This window comes from Sphaerodactylus townsendi, linkage group LG09 (assembly GCF_021028975.2).
Source record: "Sphaerodactylus townsendi isolate TG3544 linkage group LG09, MPM_Stown_v2.3, whole genome shotgun sequence".
Lineage (NCBI taxonomy): Eukaryota > Metazoa > Chordata > Lepidosauria > Squamata > Sphaerodactylidae > Sphaerodactylus > Sphaerodactylus townsendi.
Window position 1 is genome coordinate 35828928 of NC_059433.1, and position 21394 is coordinate 35850321.

Sequence of the window (21394 nt, forward strand, 5' to 3'; positions counted from 1 at the left end):
GGGTGGGGGGGGGGGGGGGTGGGGGGGGGGGGGGGTGGGGGGGGGGGGGGGTGGGGGGGGGGGGGGGTGGGGGGGGGGGGGGGTGGGGGGGGGGGGGGGTGGGGGGGGGGGGGGGTGGGGGGGGGGGGGGGTGGGGGGGGGGGGGGGTGGGGGGGGGGGGGGGTGGGGGGGGGGGGGGGTGGGGGGGGGGGGGGGTGGGGGGGGGGGGGGGTGGGGGGGGGGGGGGGTGGGGGGGGGGGGGGGTGGGGGGGGGGGGGGGTGGGGGGGGGGGGGGGTGGGGGGGGGGGGGGGTGGGGGGGGGGGGGGGTGGGGGGGGGGGGGGGTGGGGGGGGGGGGGGGTGGGGGGGGGGGGGGGTGGGGGGGGGGGGGGGTGGGGGGGGGGGGGGGTGGGGGGGGGGGGGGGTGGGGGGGGGGGGGGGTGGGGGGGGGGGGGGGTGGGGGGGGGGGGGGGTGGGGGGGGGGGGGGGTGGGGGGGGGGGGGGGTGGGGGGGGGGGGGGGTGGGGGGGGGGGGGGGTGGGGGGGGGGGGGGGTGGGGGGGGGGGGGGGTGGGGGGGGGGGGGGGTGGGGGGGGGGGGGGGTGGGGGGGGGGGGGGGTGGGGGGGGGGGGGGGTGGGGGGGGGGGGGGGTGGGGGGGGGGGGGGGTGGGGGGGGGGGGGGGTGGGGGGGGGGGGGGGTGGGGGGGGGGGGGGGTGGGGGGGGGGGGGGGTGGGGGGGGGGGGGGGTGGGGGGGGGGGGGGGTGGGGGGGGGGGGGGGTGGGGGGGGGGGGGGGTGGGGGGGGGGGGGGGTGGGGGGGGGGGGGGGTGGGGGGGGGGGGGGGTGGGGGGGGGGGGGGGTGGGGGGGGGGGGGGGTGGGGGGGGGGGGGGGTGGGGGGGGGGGGGGGTGGGGGGGGGGGGGGGTGGGGGGGGGGGGGGGTGGGGGGGGGGGGGGGTGGGGGGGGGGGGGGGTGGGGGGGGGGGGGGGTGGGGGGGGGGGGGGGTGGGGGGGGGGGGGGGTGGGGGGGGGGGGGGGTGGGGGGGGGGGGGGGTGGGGGGGGGGGGGGGTGGGGGGGGGGGGGGGTGGGGGGGGGGGGGGGTGGGGGGGGGGGGGGGTGGGGGGGGGGGGGGGTGGGGGGGGGGGGGGGTGGGGGGGGGGGGGGGTGGGGGGGGGGGGGGGTGGGGGGGGGGGGGGGTGGGGGGGGGGGGGGGTGGGGGGGGGGGGGGGTGGGGGGGGGGGGGGGTGGGGGGGGGGGGGGGTGGGGGGGGGGGGGGGTGGGGGGGGGGGGGGGTGGGGGGGGGGGGGGGTGGGGGGGGGGGGGGGTGGGGGGGGGGGGGGGTGGGGGGGGGGGGGGGTGGGGGGGGGGGGGGGTGGGGGGGGGGGGGGGTGGGGGGGGGGGGGGGTGGGGGGGGGGGGGGGTGGGGGGGGGGGGGGGTGGGGGGGGGGGGGGGTGGGGGGGGGGGGGGGTGGGGGGGGGGGGGGGTGGGGGGGGGGGGGGGTGGGGGGGGGGGGGGGTGGGGGGGGGGGGGGGTGGGGGGGGGGGGGGGTGGGGGGGGGGGGGGGTGGGGGGGGGGGGGGGTGGGGGGGGGGGGGGGTGGGGGGGGGGGGGGGTGGGGGGGGGGGGGGGTGGGGGGGGGGGGGGGTGGGGGGGGGGGGGGGTGGGGGGGGGGGGGGGTGGGGGGGGGGGGGGGTGGGGGGGGGGGGGGGTGGGGGGGGGGGGGGGTGGGGGGGGGGGGGGGTGGGGGGGGGGGGGGGTGGGGGGGGGGGGGGGTGGGGGGGGGGGGGGGTGGGGGGGGGGGGGGGTGGGGGGGGGGGGGGGTGGGGGGGGGGGGGGGTGGGGGGGGGGGGGGGTGGGGGGGGGGGGGGGTGGGGGGGGGGGGGGGTGGGGGGGGGGGGGGGTGGGGGGGGGGGGGGGTGGGGGGGGGGGGGGGTGGGGGGGGGGGGGGGTGGGGGGGGGGGGGGGTGGGGGGGGGGGGGGGTGGGGGGGGGGGGGGGTGGGGGGGGGGGGGGGTGGGGGGGGGGGGGGGTGGGGGGGGGGGGGGGTGGGGGGGGGGGGGGGTGGGGGGGGGGGGGGGTGGGGGGGGGGGGGGGTGGGGGGGGGGGGGGGTGGGGGGGGGGGGGGGTGGGGGGGGGGGGGGGTGGGGGGGGGGGGGGGTGGGGGGGGGGGGGGGTGGGGGGGGGGGGGGGTGGGGGGGGGGGGGGGTGGGGGGGGGGGGGGGTGGGGGGGGGGGGGGGTGGGGGGGGGGGGGGGTGGGGGGGGGGGGGGGTGGGGGGGGGGGGGGGTGGGGGGGGGGGGGGGTGGGGGGGGGGGGGGGTGGGGGGGGGGGGGGGTGGGGGGGGGGGGGGGTGGGGGGGGGGGGGGGTGGGGGGGGGGGGGGGTGGGGGGGGGGGGGGGTGGGGGGGGGGGGGGGTGGGGGGGGGGGGGGGTGGGGGGGGGGGGGGGTGGGGGGGGGGGGGGGTGGGGGGGGGGGGGGGTGGGGGGGGGGGGGGGTGGGGGGGGGGGGGGGTGGGGGGGGGGGGGGGTGGGGGGGGGGGGGGGTGGGGGGGGGGGGGGGTGGGGGGGGGGGGGGGTGGGGGGGGGGGGGGGTGGGGGGGGGGGGGGGTGGGGGGGGGGGGGGGTGGGGGGGGGGGGGGGTGGGGGGGGGGGGGGGTGGGGGGGGGGGGGGGTGGGGGGGGGGGGGGGTGGGGGGGGGGGGGGGTGGGGGGGGGGGGGGGTGGGGGGGGGGGGGGGTGGGGGGGGGGGGGGGTGGGGGGGGGGGGGGGTGGGGGGGGGGGGGGGTGGGGGGGGGGGGGGGTGGGGGGGGGGGGGGGTGGGGGGGGGGGGGGGTGGGGGGGGGGGGGGGTGGGGGGGGGGGGGGGTGGGGGGGGGGGGGGGTGGGGGGGGGGGGGGGTGGGGGGGGGGGGGGGTGGGGGGGGGGGGGGGTGGGGGGGGGGGGGGGTGGGGGGGGGGGGGGGTGGGGGGGGGGGGGGGTGGGGGGGGGGGGGGGTGGGGGGGGGGGGGGGTGGGGGGGGGGGGGGGTGGGGGGGGGGGGGGGTGGGGGGGGGGGGGGGTGGGGGGGGGGGGGGGTGGGGGGGGGGGGGGGTGGGGGGGGGGGGGGGTGGGGGGGGGGGGGGGTGGGGGGGGGGGGGGGTGGGGGGGGGGGGGGGTGGGGGGGGGGGGGGGTGGGGGGGGGGGGGGGTGGGGGGGGGGGGGGGTGGGGGGGGGGGGGGGTGGGGGGGGGGGGGGGTGGGGGGGGGGGGGGGTGGGGGGGGGGGGGGGTGGGGGGGGGGGGGGGTGGGGGGGGGGGGGGGTGGGGGGGGGGGGGGGTGGGGGGGGGGGGGGGTGGGGGGGGGGGGGGGTGGGGGGGGGGGGGGGTGGGGGGGGGGGGGGGTGGGGGGGGGGGGGGGTGGGGGGGGGGGGGGGTGGGGGGGGGGGGGGGTGGGGGGGGGGGGGGGTGGGGGGGGGGGGGGGTGGGGGGGGGGGGGGGTGGGGGGGGGGGGGGGTGGGGGGGGGGGGGGGTGGGGGGGGGGGGGGGTGGGGGGGGGGGGGGGTGGGGGGGGGGGGGGGTGGGGGGGGGGGGGGGTGGGGGGGGGGGGGGGTGGGGGGGGGGGGGGGTGGGGGGGGGGGGGGGTGGGGGGGGGGGGGGGTGGGGGGGGGGGGGGGTGGGGGGGGGGGGGGGTGGGGGGGGGGGGGGGTGGGGGGGGGGGGGGGTGGGGGGGGGGGGGGGTGGGGGGGGGGGGGGGTGGGGGGGGGGGGGGGTGGGGGGGGGGGGGGGTGGGGGGGGGGGGGGGTGGGGGGGGGGGGGGGTGGGGGGGGGGGGGGGTGGGGGGGGGGGGGGGTGGGGGGGGGGGGGGGTGGGGGGGGGGGGGGGTGGGGGGGGGGGGGGGTGGGGGGGGGGGGGGGTGGGGGGGGGGGGGGGTGGGGGGGGGGGGGGGTGGGGGGGGGGGGGGGTGGGGGGGGGGGGGGGTGGGGGGGGGGGGGGGTGGGGGGGGGGGGGGGTGGGGGGGGGGGGGGGTGGGGGGGGGGGGGGGTGGGGGGGGGGGGGGGTGGGGGGGGGGGGGGGTGGGGGGGGGGGGGGGTGGGGGGGGGGGGGGGTGGGGGGGGGGGGGGGTGGGGGGGGGGGGGGGTGGGGGGGGGGGGGGGTGGGGGGGGGGGGGGGTGGGGGGGGGGGGGGGTGGGGGGGGGGGGGGGTGGGGGGGGGGGGGGGTGGGGGGGGGGGGGGGTGGGGGGGGGGGGGGGTGGGGGGGGGGGGGGGTGGGGGGGGGGGGGGGTGGGGGGGGGGGGGGGTGGGGGGGGGGGGGGGTGGGGGGGGGGGGGGGTGGGGGGGGGGGGGGGTGGGGGGGGGGGGGGGTGGGGGGGGGGGGGGGTGGGGGGGGGGGGGGGTGGGGGGGGGGGGGGGTGGGGGGGGGGGGGGGTGGGGGGGGGGGGGGGTGGGGGGGGGGGGGGGTGGGGGGGGGGGGGGGTGGGGGGGGGGGGGGGTGGGGGGGGGGGGGGGTGGGGGGGGGGGGGGGTGGGGGGGGGGGGGGGTGGGGGGGGGGGGGGGTGGGGGGGGGGGGGGGTGGGGGGGGGGGGGGGTGGGGGGGGGGGGGGGTGGGGGGGGGGGGGGGTGGGGGGGGGGGGGGGTGGGGGGGGGGGGGGGTGGGGGGGGGGGGGGGTGGGGGGGGGGGGGGGTGGGGGGGGGGGGGGGTGGGGGGGGGGGGGGGTGGGGGGGGGGGGGGGTGGGGGGGGGGGGGGGTGGGGGGGGGGGGGGGTGGGGGGGGGGGGGGGTGGGGGGGGGGGGGGGTGGGGGGGGGGGGGGGTGGGGGGGGGGGGGGGTGGGGGGGGGGGGGGGTGGGGGGGGGGGGGGGTGGGGGGGGGGGGGGGTGGGGGGGGGGGGGGGTGGGGGGGGGGGGGGGTGGGGGGGGGGGGGGGTGGGGGGGGGGGGGGGTGGGGGGGGGGGGGGGTGGGGGGGGGGGGGGGTGGGGGGGGGGGGGGGTGGGGGGGGGGGGGGGTGGGGGGGGGGGGGGGTGGGGGGGGGGGGGGGTGGGGGGGGGGGGGGGTGGGGGGGGGGGGGGGTGGGGGGGGGGGGGGGTGGGGGGGGGGGGGGGTGGGGGGGGGGGGGGGTGGGGGGGGGGGGGGGTGGGGGGGGGGGGGGGTGGGGGGGGGGGGGGGTGGGGGGGGGGGGGGGTGGGGGGGGGGGGGGGTGGGGGGGGGGGGGGGTGGGGGGGGGGGGGGGTGGGGGGGGGGGGGGGTGGGGGGGGGGGGGGGTGGGGGGGGGGGGGGGTGGGGGGGGGGGGGGGTGGGGGGGGGGGGGGGTGGGGGGGGGGGGGGGTGGGGGGGGGGGGGGGTGGGGGGGGGGGGGGGTGGGGGGGGGGGGGGGTGGGGGGGGGGGGGGGTGGGGGGGGGGGGGGGTGGGGGGGGGGGGGGGTGGGGGGGGGGGGGGGTGGGGGGGGGGGGGGGTGGGGGGGGGGGGGGGTGGGGGGGGGGGGGGGTGGGGGGGGGGGGGGGTGGGGGGGGGGGGGGGTGGGGGGGGGGGGGGGTGGGGGGGGGGGGGGGTGGGGGGGGGGGGGGGTGGGGGGGGGGGGGGGTGGGGGGGGGGAGGGGTGGGGGGGGGGGGGGGGGGGGGGGGGTGGTGGGGTGGGGGGGGGGTGGGGGGGGGGGGGGGGGGGGGGGGGTGGGGGTGGGGGGGGGGGGGGGGGGGGGGGGGGGGGGGGGGGGGGGGGGAGTCGGGGGGGTTTTTTTGGGGGGGGGGGGGGGGGGGGGGGGTGGGGGGGGGGGGGGGGGGTGGGGGGGGGGGGGGGGGGGGGGGGGGGGGGGGTGGGGGGAAGGGGGGGGGGGGGGGTGGGGGGATGGCTATGGCCAAGTTGTTTACCCACTATTCAGTTGTCACGCGTTTCATTATGGTCAAATAGTTTAGATTGCATGAGCCACCTGGTTCCCGCCTCGGCCTGCAACTGATTTTGTCTGCATGTCTGCTATCAACTTCTTGTGTCGAGTCTAATTCTTCTCTTACTGCCATCATCCATTTTTCTTTTTCACATGGAGGCAGCTTTATCATTTCATCCCAGCTTTTGAATTCAATACATCATTATCACTTCGCACATCCGTGTGGTGGGTGTATCTCTTTGGTGCCACCCCCTTTGTGCTTCTTTCTGACCTCCTTACAGTTACTACAGTCTGTCTTTCTATTTGTTTGGCTCCATCTTCTTCTCCTTCTGGTTGGGAAGTCAGTTGTTGGAACACAGTATAGGCAAGCAACGCTGTTATCCACTCTGTATATGTGACTTCCTCAGTATTATGTCTGCTTTCTTTTGTACAGTCATCTTGTTTTAGAGCACACAGAATGCTTCTTTCATCTACACAGGCAACATTGCATATATGGACATCATAAGTCTTTGGATCCCTGACTCTGTAGCCTCTCGAATTTGGATTGTAACCAACTAATACTCCAACTTCAGCTCCTGGATATAATTTTCTTCTTCTTTCTTTGGGAATTTGTATGTACTTTTTTGCTCCCAGTGGCTTCAACCAGGTTTCTTCTTATGACATATTTCAATAGGTGTATATGGTGTTTTGTTGTAGAGATATACAGCTGTATTGATAGCTTCTGCCCAACAGGAGTCAGGAAGTCCACCCTGCTTTAATAAACAATGTGCAGTTTCAAGTAATGTACGATTAAAGCATTCTGCTAGACCATCTTGGGGAGACAAGTATATTACTCATCCTGTATATTGCTCATCCTGCATGTTCTTCTTTAGGTAATTTTGGAATTCACTTGCACTGTATTCAGTCCCATTATCTGAGAATAAAATTTCTGGTGCTCTTCCATGCTTGTTTTTAACAGCTGCTACATAAACTTTGACCTTATTCAATACTTGATCTTTTGATTTGAGAAAATACACATGGACGAATCTGCTTGCTGAATCAATAAGGTGCATGAAATGTCTCTACTAGGTCATGTTGTATTGCCTCTCCATAGAATTCAAAACATCAGTTCTCACAGTACCCTTTCTATATACTTTTGGTGGTTTGCTAACAGCCAGCAAAAGTTTCTTTTCTTTGTCAATTCAATAAAATATTTTTCATTATTGCAAACATGGAAAAAGATGCAGAGTTCAACAGAAATAAATTCACTTTACCGTTACATAGCCATTTGGTTTCTGAACTGTGGAAATTAGGAAGTTTAAGCAGTAATTCTTGATAATGGCAGCTTAATAGATAAAACAGGCCTCTTCATAGTGTCAACTCCAGTGTTACTGAAAAAAATTGTTTTGTCAAACATTAGATTAATACTAGATGTTAAACACAAGGACACAGAGATAGAAAGGATTTTGCAAGAAGGAAATTCATCAGCTATTTATCTACAGGGATATATTAGTTCCACTGATTATTGCACTCATTCAAGGAAACAGTGTTCAAGTTGGTTCATTATTATTCAATAGCAGCCCTACAGTGCATTTCTCTGATGATGACAGTATCTGCAAGAAAGTTCAGAAGAGGCCATTCTGATTGTAAAAGAAGTAGAGTGGCAAATTTATCAATTAAAATACCACTATGAAAACCTTGTGGTCAGAATTTCACTGGGGAGCTCTGAAAATAAGACAGTTCCTTATACTAATTTTTGGCTCCTAAAGACGACTCCATGTCTCTCATTTCTTCCTCCACTCCACAGCTGTAATGCTCTCCAGTGTTCTTGTTCACCTGGCATGCTTCCAAACAAAAACTTTGCTAAGCATGTCACTTTCGGGGGATGTTTTATATTTAGCACTTCAGCAAAACCTCCACTACGTCTTATTCTCAGGGAATGTCTTATTTTCAAAGAAACAGGGTAGGTGGGCTACACATTAACATTTTCTTATAAGGGAAAAAAGAGATTCATGTTAAGTTGCCTTGTCTTTTGTTGATGATAATACAGCCCTTCTCTCAAGTTCTATGTCAGCCTGGGTAAACATATAGCCTCCTTTTCAGAGTACTGCTCCAAAGATGGCATAACTATGAATGTTGCTAAGTCAAAGATCTTTCTCTTTAGTAAAAAACAACGAATGAGGAAATATAAGTGGACAGTAGCAGGTCAATTTATGGAACAAGTAAAACCATTTAAGGATTTAGGAGTTATATTTTAAGTGAATCTTTCTTGGAAGATGCATTTGAACTCTGTTATATATCATGAATACTGGGAAGGCTATTTCAAGATTTTATTATTCCTCTGGGGGAACATATGTTCCCGCAGAAGTTAAAGCATTTAGTGCTAAAGTTTCTGGGTAGATGTTTGGATTAGTGTGGTAACAGATAACATTTATGGACCATTACTAAAATCTGAATGCATTCTGGGAACTTCGAAAAGTGTGACTGCATAAGCTTTGAGAGCTGAAATTGGGGAGATATCTTTTGAAAAAAAGGAGAACATTTACAATAGTGGAGAACGTTTATTATGAAAATCAAGATATTGATATTAAAATTAGATTCAGGTTTTATTGGATAAGAAAAGCTGGATTGTCATATCAGTGATTGGGATAATATTTGGAATTTAAATTATTACAAATGATATATAGGAAATAAAAATAGTTGTGAATAGTCACTTTTGTCAGCCAATTAAAATTTATTTGAGGGATCTTAATTGTAAGAGCATGGTAGTGACAGTGTGCAGAGTATATTAATCCTTTTCCACTGGTATTCTTTCTTCAACAAAAAGGTCATACTACCTACTTGAATGACCTCTTCCCAAGTGTAGAAGGACATTTATGCTTGTGGATTTGAACACCTTGCCACTGGTGGTGCTCTTAGAAAGATTTAATGATATTCCATGCTCCAATAGACTCTGCAGATACAGTACTAACAGAATTAACTCTACAGACCATATTCTTTTGGATTTCCCTGAATTTTCAGTTTTGAGAGCTGAATTCATGTTTCATCTGCTTAAGCAGGACTTTATTTCTTTAGAGGCTCAGTATTCTTGGTTACTAAGGCCATTTCCGCACAGCGGAAAGGGCACCTCTCCACTGGCAGAAATTATGCCAGTGGAGGGGAGGGGGCCGTTCGCACGGGAGCGTGCGAGTGGCCCCCGCAGAGACCCCCACCTCTTCTGCATCCCCCCCACTCACCTCGTCCTCCAGCATCAGTCTGGAGGTCTGCAGGGACCCGTCCATGCTGCCATCTGACATCCAGGGGTTGGAGGGCAGCGTGGGCGGGTCTCAGCAGCCCTCCAAACTGACGCTGGAGGACGAGGTGAGTGGGGGGATGGGAAAGTGGCATCTTCAGCACGGTGCTGCTCGCACAGTGCTGATGTGATGGCAGTGCTTTCCAAAAACCTCCCTCGGGAAGGGAGGTGGAAAGCGGCGCCTTCGCGCCGCTCAGGGCTGGCATTACAGGGATACAGTGCTGTTGCATTTCTCAGTAGCAGTATTTGTAAGCGTAACAGCAGCACCCCAGGGACCGGTGTTTTTCTGTCCCTGGGCCACTGTTTTTGGCCCCATGCGGAAAGGGCCTATGAGCTAAAGATAAACCAGTAACTAGGCATGCCACTAAATTTTTGGTTGTTGGAGTAAAATCACATGGTAACTTAGGTAATAAATTTTAGGCTTCTCTCAGTGTGTGGGGCTCACTGTTTATGACTGGTTGCAAAAACAGTAATTAGGAAGGGAAAAAAGAAGATTGCATCACATAATCAATAAAATGGATATTCTAGGAACATACAAGTAGTATATCAGTCTTTTTAGTGTTTCTGTTATAATTCTATATTAATTTGCTCTCTTCTGCCAAGAATCTTAAAGCCTTTATCATGAGCTTATCCCATTCCTTAATAAGCCAAAAAAAGTCTTGTTTCTTTAAATTAATCAACATGGCCAGATTCCAAGTCTAGGATTGAGGGCAGAGCTGGGTCAACTTTTTTTGCAACTCCAAGCAAGGGATGGGGGAAGGTATACACTCCCTCTCCACATGTGCCACTCTGGTTGTAGCAAGTCATGGAGAACACTCTACTGCCCACTGGACCATGGTGGGAGTATGCACCTGCTATCAACCTCCTATACTTCAGATCCAGGTGGGGAGGCAGCAGGATAAAATTCACATCTCCTTCCAGGTGGCAGCTCCTGCTGATTTGGCACTCACACAGACTGATGTGTTTGGTCCATGACTTGGCTTGAGAGAGGGAGTTCCCCCCAGCACAGGAAAATTTGCTGACTTGAAAAAATTGAAACAATTTCTCATGCTTCAGTTCTCAGGTAGTGAGCTTACTTAAAATAACTCTTTCTAAAATACTTCCATGAGTTACCATATCAATTGAAATTAGGGCGTGAAACCACATATTTCATTCTATATATTTTTGTATTCTGAAATATTTTCAGGAACTGCCTACCCGCTGATGTAAGATTTTCAAAAGAAAAACAAACATTCTATTTTTAACTCTTTCTTCTTACTGTTCCAGCTTAATCAAAATCGGTTAAGTACTCTCTCAGGAAGCATAAATCCATATGTCCCATATATTCTAAAACTGTTCCCTGGTTTATAATTGACTACATAACCCTGTCTTCAGCATAAACACACATGCTTAGATTAATGTTAGTTGAATGGGGAATAAGCGTAAACCACGGACCTCCTATGCATTCTCAAAAACGCATAGAGAATGTTACAAATAGACAGGTTCAGCATTGTCCAGTCAGTGAGCACAGTATTCAAATAATGGGAGTTAATATGAGGGCTTCCATACATCAGCCAGCTACGATACATGGTTAAGAAACTGCTTCATTTTAAAACAATCAAAAAGTTATAACTTTGACTCATTTGTTACCTTTCAAATTAGATATGAAGACCTGACTTGTATAAAGCATAGTAGAACCGTTATTTATCCAACCATCACATTAAAGAGGAATGCCAGAGATAACACAAACTTATTATTATTAAATTACTCATGCTGCTGTCTATCTGAATATGCCTGCTTATGTATACAGGTCATGAATGCAGAATGACCTTTCATCTGAAGAACTGATGATTTTAATGAGAAAATACAATCTACCAAGCAGTTGAATCAGAAAAGAAAAAAAGAAAAGTGGTATGCAGAAGAGATGTGTCCCAGCAATTCATTGGAAAATCCATAAATCCATCTATTCCTTAACATCTTAAGGGCACTTGACACACTGAAAAGTTTCTATGCACAAACAATCACAGCTTATTAGGATGCATAAACAGTACAAAATTTGAAAACATGAATATTAGACATAATAATACTATGTATACAAATACCATGTACACACACATTTCTATTCAAATTCCATGTTAAACAATTGTTAACATGGAAAATCACCAGGTCCTGTGATACAACAAAACATCCTCTCATATCCTGTTATAGTCAAGCTTCAAAGACAATGATGTATTACTTGAGGGGAGAACTACATGTTACAAGTAACAAGAAGCTGCTACCAAAAATGGCATCAACTCTGTCAATGTTTGGTGGCCTTAATATGTGCTAAAACATACCACATACCCTGATGTCATCATGTTATGTATTTCCTCAGCATTCTGTGGAGCAGAATCAGGAAAAACATACATGATGAAGACCAACTTGACACAGGAAAGCATTTTTGCCAGTTTTTCCACACACACTTTTTAAACATATAAACATATTTGCTTGACAAGAACCACAGTTAAAAAGATCACTGTATTGTCAAAGGCTTTCACAGCTGAAATCACTACAGTGTTGTGGGTTTTCTGGGTTGTATGGCCATGTTTCAGTAGCATTTTCTTCTGATGTTTCGCCTGCATCTGTGGCTTGCATCTTCACAAGATCTGAAAATGCCAGGCACAGATGCAGATGAAACAGGACAAAATGCTACTGGAACACAGCCATACAACCCGGAAAACTCACAACACCCTAAGGAGATCATTAATTAACTTTTAACTTTAACTCTTAACACTATATGAATATTTGCCACACAGTCTCCGTCCACCCATTAATGCAACATTCCACTGTCCAGTAGAACTGAAACTCCCCAATGTGTGAATATAGAGTAGAATTGAAACTCCTGATTGTGTAAATGGTCCTGACCTGAATAGCCTGGACTCGTCTGATCTCTGCAGATCTTGGAAGCTAAGCAGGATCAGCCTTAGTCAATATTTGGGTGAGAGACCAAAAAGGAATACCAGGGTCATGATGCAGAGGCAGGCAATGGAAAACGACTTCTAAATATCTCTTGCCTTGAAAACCCCACCAGGGGTTGCCATAGCTCATCTCTGACTTGATGGCAAACAAAAAAAGTACAAATGAGAATACATGGTTGTGTACATGTGCATGATGAGTACACTGAAAAGAACAGCATGTATTTTGGAGGTTGCTAATTTGGCCATTCACATTTTTTCTTCCATTCACATTTTTTCTTCCCCAGGTAAGGGGGGGGGGGGGACCCAAGATGGTATACAGTAGTTTTGACAGAAAAGTGTGAGGTGTAATGAAAGAGATACAAATCTGCAGTCAGGCACAGTTGCAAGAAAGAAAGTGGGGCAAAAAATGATCAGGAAGGAGGGACTGGGTTTGATAAGGAAACAGGAAGAAGGTTCATAGCTTGAAGATGCTGCTGAGTCTCACTTATAGTTGGAAGTGCAGTTTGCTTCTACTGCATATATCACCTTTGATCAGCATCAGCTGATATATCAATTTCACCCATTCTTTTATATGCATGGTTTGGCCACGGTGATCCCTGTTCTAATCACATTGAGATTTGATGGTTGTAATGCATTCTGTGGGGCTCCCATTGAAGATTGTCTAGAAACATGAACTGATCCAAAACAAGCAAACAGGCCATTAGCAGAAGGGAATGTGAAAGACATCATATGCTATGAATTGAAGATTCTGGAGGTAAAGAAAAACAAAAATAATACCCTGTCTTGAACAGGTTACTTCAGCTGGGCATAGACCAAACAACCAGCAGTAACTAGTTACTATACATAAATTCCATTGGCAGTTTGAAAATTTCAAGCAAATCCAGAGGAGCTTATCAGTTTTTTCCTGTTTCTCTGCCCTCAAAACCAACCACTGTAAATAGCCATTCTAAGTATACAACCTCGGCTGGAACCTCTGTAAATATCCATTCTAAGTATACAACCTCTCCTCTGCTCTGGAAGTACACAAACTCCCTTCCTTGAAGATTCATAACAGTCTCATATTTCCTTTTATACAAGATGAGAAATGAGAAACTGCCTATTGATTTGCCTCTAGAAAATGTCTAAATCTTTTTCTAAACGACCCAGTTTTCCCTCAGCATAGTTTATGTATAGGGAATTTTGTAATTCATTAAATAACAAGCAGGCATTATATACAAAATACTTTTCAGATCTGAAGTGTTAAAAATGATTTTTCAACTTGTGCACCATTCCTTGTAATGATATTTTCTACTTATCTATAAAGTCAGGAAAGAAAGCAGGAGGTGAAAAGGCATCTCTCATGACTCCTGCAAAGTTTTATGACAAGCCAAAGAAACTGAAACGGGGAGAAAACTGCTGTTGTGAATAAAAGTAATTTGCATGAGTTTTTCTCAATGTGAGGGAAGACAGTGGACAAGCCATTTGACTTCTCTAGCAACTTACCTTGTAAACTGTAGATTTCTCCCATACTATTCTGCCGAGTGATATGATGCCAGTATGCACTGCGAGGAAGTGAGATTGATTTTGGTAATGTCAATGGTTCAGTCAAACTAGTCTGAAGCTGCAAAGAAGAATAAAAGTTAATTACTGATCCTACTAGATCTGACAATTCATTTGTAATCTCAAAATTTTAAGTAACCTTGACCCCATATACAATTAACATCTTGCAAATTTCTTTTGGATATAAGCAAATGTAAATGATACTTTATGGTGCGTATGTACTGTTTTATTCTTCTTATCCTTTTATATTTTGATATAACTGTATGCCAATAAAGGCTCATCCATCCATCCATCCATCCATCCATCCATCCATCCATCCATCCATCCATCCATCCATCCATCCATCCATCCATCCATCCATCCATCCATCCATCCATCCATCCATCCATCCATCCATCCATCCATCCATCCATCCATCCATCCATTCAATAAAAGTTAAATCCTATTCTCTTCTGCTCACATGTTTCAAGACATCCTCATCATTACAAGCAGCACTGTAATTAACACACTTTAACTGGGCCTAACACTACTGAAATAATCTACAGTAGGAATTAAATTCTGAAACTTTCAAATGTTTGCTTAACATTTTCCCATCTTCTTCAATTATGATATTGCTGTTATGAATTAAGGAAAAATCTTACAGATAAGCAAATAATATTAATCAATTCTTTGTGTGTTCATTGCACGCTTTTGGAATTGTAAACACTCCAGCTAGGAGGTGTTTCCCCAAAAATAAGACCTACCCCGAAAATAACACCTAGAATGATTTTTTGGGATTTTTGGAGGATGCTTGAAATATAAGCCCTACTCCCAAAATAAGCCCTAGTTACAGATTCTCCAGCGCAGCTGATCTGGTCACATGGGAGGGGACATGCAAAATCATGGAAAAAATTAAGATATCCCCTGAAAATAAGCCCTAACACATCTGTTGGTGCAAAAAATTAATATAAGATACTGTCTTATTTTCAGGGATATTTCTGAATCATTCTCTGGTACTGTCAGTTTAGCAGTATGTAGCTATGTCCATGTGAGTCAATTACCACTCTCCTTATCTTCCTTATTTGCTGTGTAACATACAGTACAATCCAGATGGAGGCAGGGGGAGCTGCACTGTGGCCAAAAAAAGTGCAGGTAGGAGGGAATTTCAAAATCTCTCCTGCCATTCTAAGACCCTATCATTTTTTGTGGCGTAAGTCTGATGGCTGCACTGGGGGCATTCCCAATGCAAAAGGCCAATGGAAGCTGAGTAAAATTGGCTCTGCCCTCAGAATACCCCCAGCAGTGCTAGCTTCCAGGAGAATTCCTGGGTTCAGGGTCTCACGTTCCGCACAATTTGCTCTTCCCACCAGTGTAAGAGAAATTTGCGTGAAACTGCTATGACATATTTGATAGTAACTCAATTCGGCATTGTTTTCACTGTGACTATTTTCTGAATCAAAAAAGAGAATGATCTTGGGTTACAATTGTCAGTATCTCTTCTTTTGGGCAGTTAATAAAAGGCTGAGAAGAATCTCTTACAGCATTTCCATAAGAATAGAAATTGTTTGTTTTCTTTTCTCTCTTTCCTTTCTCTCTACCCATGCAACTCCACTGTTATTGTTTTTATGATTTTTTTCTTTTCTTACTCTGTTCTTAAAATCACATTTTCATTTTATGCATGCCTCTCCCTTGATAAGAGCAGAAAATGCAGTCAAATCTACTTTAGTATAGCGGCCTGCTACAGTAGCAAATTATGACGGATAGTCAAGAGTAAGATCAACATCATATCACAGTAAAGAAAGACTGACCTCTGTCTCCCCTTCTGCTACCTTCAACAACAACAAAATAGTTCCACTAATGCATTAGTGGACTGTTTGTGTATTGCACTGTCAGTGGTCCTTTCTGGACAGCACAAATGAAACATCTTGCAGATATTTTTAAAAGAATCATTTTCGCTTTTTTAAAATACGCACAGCAGACCAAAAAAAAGTGTTGCACGGGAAAGAGGTCCTTTTTCATTCCTCCCCCACTAACTCACTTCCATTTTTGCTTTTTTAAAATACACATAGCACAGACAAAATAAAGCGCGTTGCAAGGGAAAATGGTCCTTTTTCATGCCTCCCCCACTAGCTCTCACTTCCATTTTTGCTGCAGCTCATGCCCACTATTTTCTCCCACTTGTGATTTATGTTGTCTGCCATTTGATGAAGGTTTCCCTCAGAGATTTCCAGTTTTGTACTTGATAAGTCTGGAGGAGTGGAAAAGGTGTATCCATATCTCCCCTTCACCCCAGGAATTATCTATTCAGCACTTTTGGTACAGTATGTAATGTAATACAGGGACTATATGTTCCATCCATAGCACTGGACATAGACATTCTTCCTGTTAAATATGCCCAACAGATGTTACAGCACAGAAGATGTTACATGCACAGGAGCCTTAATTTAGTCACAGTGCCTTTGCTGTATATGGCCGAAATGGAATTGCTTGGGTGAGTGTGTTCCTCAAGTCACAAACGGAATATTCATTAACAATGCAATAATAATGAAAGTACTGGTATGTGTTTGACAATGAAGAAAAATATATAGGTTGTTATAGATTACTGTAGATTCATTCTAAGAATTCTGCCTTCCAGAAACAACAATGGATGCTGAATAATGCACTTTCAATCTACTTTCAATGCAATTTAACAATGGTTTACAAGTGGATTTTAGTGTTTCACATAGTAAAATCCAGTGCAATGCCAAGTGCATTGAGAGTGCATTATTTACCATGTGTGAAAACACCCAAAGTTTAATTAAAAAAACTGAGAACTACAAAAATCTGACTCAGCCACAATTAACATTTCAGCAACGCTTTGCTACTGAAGCTAGTATATAAATTGATTATATTAATCAGAATTTTTAAAAATGCATTTTGATTATCTTAGCTTCATCTGAATGAATACTGCTAAAATTTGAAGATGACACTAAGTTCGGAGGGGTAACTAATGCCATGGAGGGCAGGGTCAGGATTCAAAATTATCTGGACAGATTAGAGAGCTAGGGCAAAACTAACAAAATGAATTTCAACAGAGATAAATGTAAGATACTACACTAAGGCAGAAAAAATGAAATGCACGGATATAGGATGGGTGACATCTGGCTTGACAACAGTACACATAAAAGGGATCTGGAAGTCTTAGTAGGCCACAAACTGAACATGAGTCAGCAGGGAGATGTGGCAGCCAAGAAAGCCAATGGATTCTGGGCTGTATCAACAGAAGCATAGTGTCTAGATTGAGGGACATAATGGTACCACACTATTCTGCATTGGTCAGTCCTCACCTGGAATACTGTGTCCAGTTCTGGGCACCACAATTCAAGAAGGATATTGACAAGCTGGAATGGGTCCAGGGGGTGATCAAAATGGCAAAAGGTCTGGATTCCATGCCCTATGAGGAGGAGACTTAGGGAGTTGGGTATGTTTAGTTTGGAGAAGAGAAGGTTAAGGGGTGACATGATAGCCATGTGTAAATATTTGAAGGGATGTTGTGTTGAAAAGGGAGCAAGCTTATTTTTTGCTGCTCCAAAGACTAGGACAAGGAGTAATGGATTCAAAGTACAGGAAAAGAGATTCTACATAAACATTAGGAAGACCTTCCTGACAGTAAGGGCTGTTCAACAGTGGAATACATTACCTTGGAGTGTGGTGGAATCTCCTTAGGAGATTTTTAAACAGAGCCTGGCTGGCCATCGGATAAAGATGCTTTGATTGTGCATTTCTGCATGGCAGTGGGTTGGACTTGATGACCCTTATGGTCTCTTAGAACTCTATGAGTCAAAAGGGGTGCAAACTCCAGATATATTCCATACTGGCCTGTATATAAATGGATGTCATAGGAATGGAAAAGGAGACCAGAGCTATATTCAGTTCCCCGAATGACTGATTAGAACAATTGCTGCTCCCCCACCCCGAGAACTTTGTGTACAGCCTATTTCAGAGGGGGAAGTTAATTCACCTCTGGAGCTGGTACATCCTGTGCCACTGTGAGAGCCCATTTTGTCAGCACAAAGGGCAAATGCATTGGTGGACGGGCAACTTACCCAGGCAGATGGGTGCCACATGGCTCCGCAGCACCCAACCAGAAGCTCTTTCCATTGCCCAGGTCTACTGGTGGAAAATGCTGTGCCAGCATGGCTGGCAGTGTTCTGGGGGCAGTTGGGGTAGGGCCAACCTTAGCCTCCAGTGCTCGGTTGGTCCCCATGAGTCAGCGGAGCTGCCAGTGGAGATATGCTACAATCTCAATTCTCTCCTATGGGCAATTCTTGATTGAGTTTTTTAAAAGGGTGTTGACCCTTAAAGGCTTCCCACACTGCAAGAAAGCCCTGTACAATGGGTGGGGTGGCATCAGAGCAGTGCCATCTCAGCCAGACAGCCCTGTCTGAATTGGGCTGTAAGTAACTGTGTTTTCACAACTGAGTTCAGCTTTACGCATCTTTGTAAAATTCCCATTTCTTTTTTCTTTTCTTTTCTTTTCTTTTTTCTTTTCTTTCCTTCAGATCTATACCATTGCAATATCAGTAACTAAATATGATATACAGTTTCTACCACTGAAAAATGTGTTCCAAGCAGCTAAAGATACAGTTTTATAGATACCAGCTTGTATTTCTGCCCTGAAACATGTTTTAATAGAACAAGTTCATTTATGAGTTTTTATTGGCACTCCTATTGAGAAGCCCTTATAGGAGAGGAGTGCTGGGAATACTGTGTGCAAATGCCCTTTGGGTTTCACTTCAAATAAGAGGAAAGTACCTCAACCTCCAGTACAGCTTTTGAAGTTTTAAGAGCTTCATTTTCTGTTGGAAAAGGATACTTGATCTTAGACATTATCCAAATGTTAATGTGAGATCAAAATATATTTTTGTTTTCTAAGAAAAAATTGTCAAAGATCCTTCAAAAGAACCAGAAGATGTTTATCTTAAGTCAGAAGGCATTAACACAAAATCTGATCACCACCTGTCCAGTACATCTATATCTAATTGTTATTGCTTATCTATACAATGGATATGAGGTCCAAGCACCGAAGAGTTTACAAAACAATGGATAGTGAAATGCTGTGTAAGGTACCATCTGAACAGTACATGCTTGCTTGGATGCAGCTGTTGCATTCACAACACGACTTTAAAGCAGTGGCCATGATACTCAATATCATGCCTTCTGCTATTTCCCTACCATATGTTCAGTTTAATTTGTTTCTCTTCTGCTTGAACTGAAATAAAGCCAAAGTCTGCATAAAACATTTCAAATATTGACATAGTTATTAAAGTTTTACAGATTTGGGAAAGTGCTATTGATGACATGCTTGAGATGAAATGATTTAGTCTCATTCACTGTTGCTAGCCAGGCAGCTTCCTAAAGCTATTATTATATGTAAGTCTGTTAAATAAAGACTTTGACTGGAATGTAATTTAAGGATTCCTAAAGGCCTGAGATGTCTGACTTTAAAAAAGTACCTCTATAGCATATTACAAATTATTTTAAGTCATGTCAGCTTTAAAAGTGGTTTGCTATGTAGTATTAGCCACAACCTTTCATATAAACACAAGAATCCTTTGCATAATTAACTAGTTTTTTGGTCCTCAGGATCCTGTCTCATCTCTTGATTTGAATTTACTACTTCTAGTAACTTATTGTTTTACTGAGTGTAAGAATACTTAGCATGGAATTAGATATTAGAAACCAGTGGTGGCGAACCTTTGGCACTCCAGATGTTATGGACTACAATTCCCAGCTGGCAGGGGCTGATGGGAATTGTAGTCCATAACATCTGGAGTGCCAAAGGTTCGCCACCATGGTTATAACCCAATTGCAGCAGCTGCTGAGAGTTTTCCACTGTTCTTCACAAAGCCTGCCATTAGACAATATTCACTCTGTAGTTTTCCTCCTCTGCCTAGTTCAATTTCCCATAGTAGGGTATTGGGATATAAAATGTTATAATGTAGTAAATATTACAAGGAGGGAGATGAAGACTTCGCTTCAGCCACAGTCACCCACAGGTGGGAGGGTCCACATGGCCTCAGATCTGAAAGGGGAGGGGGTTGCTCACATTATTCCTCTCACTCTGTGCCCACCAACCTCTTCCTTGCAGAGCCAGGTCATTTTCTCCTGTCTTGTCTGCGTGTGGGCACTCCTTATATGGGCCTCCTGAATCCCTGCCTCCCACACAATCCACCCATAACTTCTCAAGGCCAATTCAGAAATTTCCTTGGGCTGAATGGCAGGATGGTCTGTCTGCTGGGTGGATCTGTGCTCTGTCTGCCTCTCCCCTCAACTGGTCACTTGTCCAGCCATGGAGGGACTGATTCTTCAGCTGGCTGTAGCCTCTCACAGAGTTTCCCACCTGCCACAGATGTCCAGAAATTGTTGCTGCTGATGGGCAGTGAGTGTGGTGGATAAAAGGCTGCTCTGGGTGCTGTCGCTGTTGCTTATCCCTTGCTGCCTGGCTGTGGCACTGATAAGTCTGGGGAGCATTGCACCACCAGACAAGGAGAAAAGATGAGATCTGGGACTGTTGCTTTCAATGGCAGCCACTTGTGTCAAGACATTTTACTCTAGCCCCAGCTGTTTCGATACATTTAATTTTTTGTGCTGAAATAGGGAGCAAATCTTTCCCATTGTTAAAAGTTTCTTTATAAAGACCGGTCTAGCACATTCACTGCTGAATGAAATGCACTGGTTTTACCACAATATTGCTCCATAATCCAGAACAATTTAAATGTAAAAAGATCATTTAACATCAGGCACACAGAGCTCAGCATAAGGCCTCTCAAAGGCTTGACTGCTAGTTTATTGTTATGAAAACTAAACATTAAGTTGCGTAAAGGAGCATGTGGAATATATAAAGTTATGGCACTTGAGTAATATGAATAGATATAGTTCGTTTGTGATAGCATTAGTTTCAGAGGAATTTCATTACAGGCTTTGATCTTTCATATTACATAAAGAAGAAAATGGATATGAGGTCTTCTAACATACTCAAGAATCCTCCATGCAACCCACATGAAGAAGGAATGAAACTGAAGTGGGGCTTTTTAAATTAGCTGAACAAACTTGTCTCAGATAATGTATTGTCGAAGGCTTTCATGGCTGTATTCAACTGGTTGTGGTGGGTTTTCCGGGCTGTGTGCCTGTGGTCTGGTGGATCTTGTTCCTAACGTTTCGCCTGCATCTGTGGCTGGCATCTTCAGAGGCGTATCACAGAGGGAAGTATAGTGTGTAACAAACTTCCCTCTGTGATACACCTCTGAAGATGCCAGCCACAGATGCAGGTGAAATGTTAGGAACAAGATCTACCAGACCATGGCTACACAGCCCGAAAAACCCACCAGAACCAGTTGTCTCAGACACATCGCATATGAAAATTAAAACATTGCCAGTGTTTAAATTTAGCAGCCATCTGATTAAACAATGTATGAAAAGTTTTTAAAAATCTCAAACGACTTGTTTTTTATTGATTCCCAGTCCCCTGTGTTGAATGATAGTTGGGCCGCTTCCGCACGGCCACGCTGGGGTGTGTGTCGGCGTATATGACGCCGACACCCCCCCCAGGACCGTTCGCACAAAAGGTCCCAGTAAAGACAGGGAAGACGGAGCAGCACTGCGCCATCGCCCGATCGACTTACCTTCCCTGCGACCTTCCGGCGCGTCGCTGAGGCCAGGGCACATGTCCCCCTGCCCTGTGCGACCGCTCTGGAGTCTCAGGGCAGGGGGGGGGCATGTCCCCAGGCCTCTGTGACATGCAGGAAGGTTGCAGGGAAGGTAAGTCGATCGGAAAAGGGGGGGATGGCGCCTTCCAGTTGTTGCCGT

At 54.5% G+C, this 21394-nt stretch overlaps 1 protein-coding gene across 3 annotated transcripts in view; it reads right to left on the minus strand.

The window, feature by feature from the left end:
* Positions 1-21394, minus strand: part of DOK6 (docking protein 6) — a 280829-nt gene that overhangs the window by 62254 nt on the left and 197181 nt on the right. For all 3 annotated transcript variants that reach the window (XR_007245411.1, XM_048507351.1, XM_048507353.1), the window contains exon 7: positions 13511-13628. Coding sequence is in view for 2 of the 3 variants with exons in the window: in XM_048507351.1 (XP_048363308.1) it covers positions 13511-13628 (118 nt within the window). In the remaining variant the exon portion in view is untranslated. The remainder of the gene's footprint in view (positions 1-13510; positions 13629-21394) is intronic.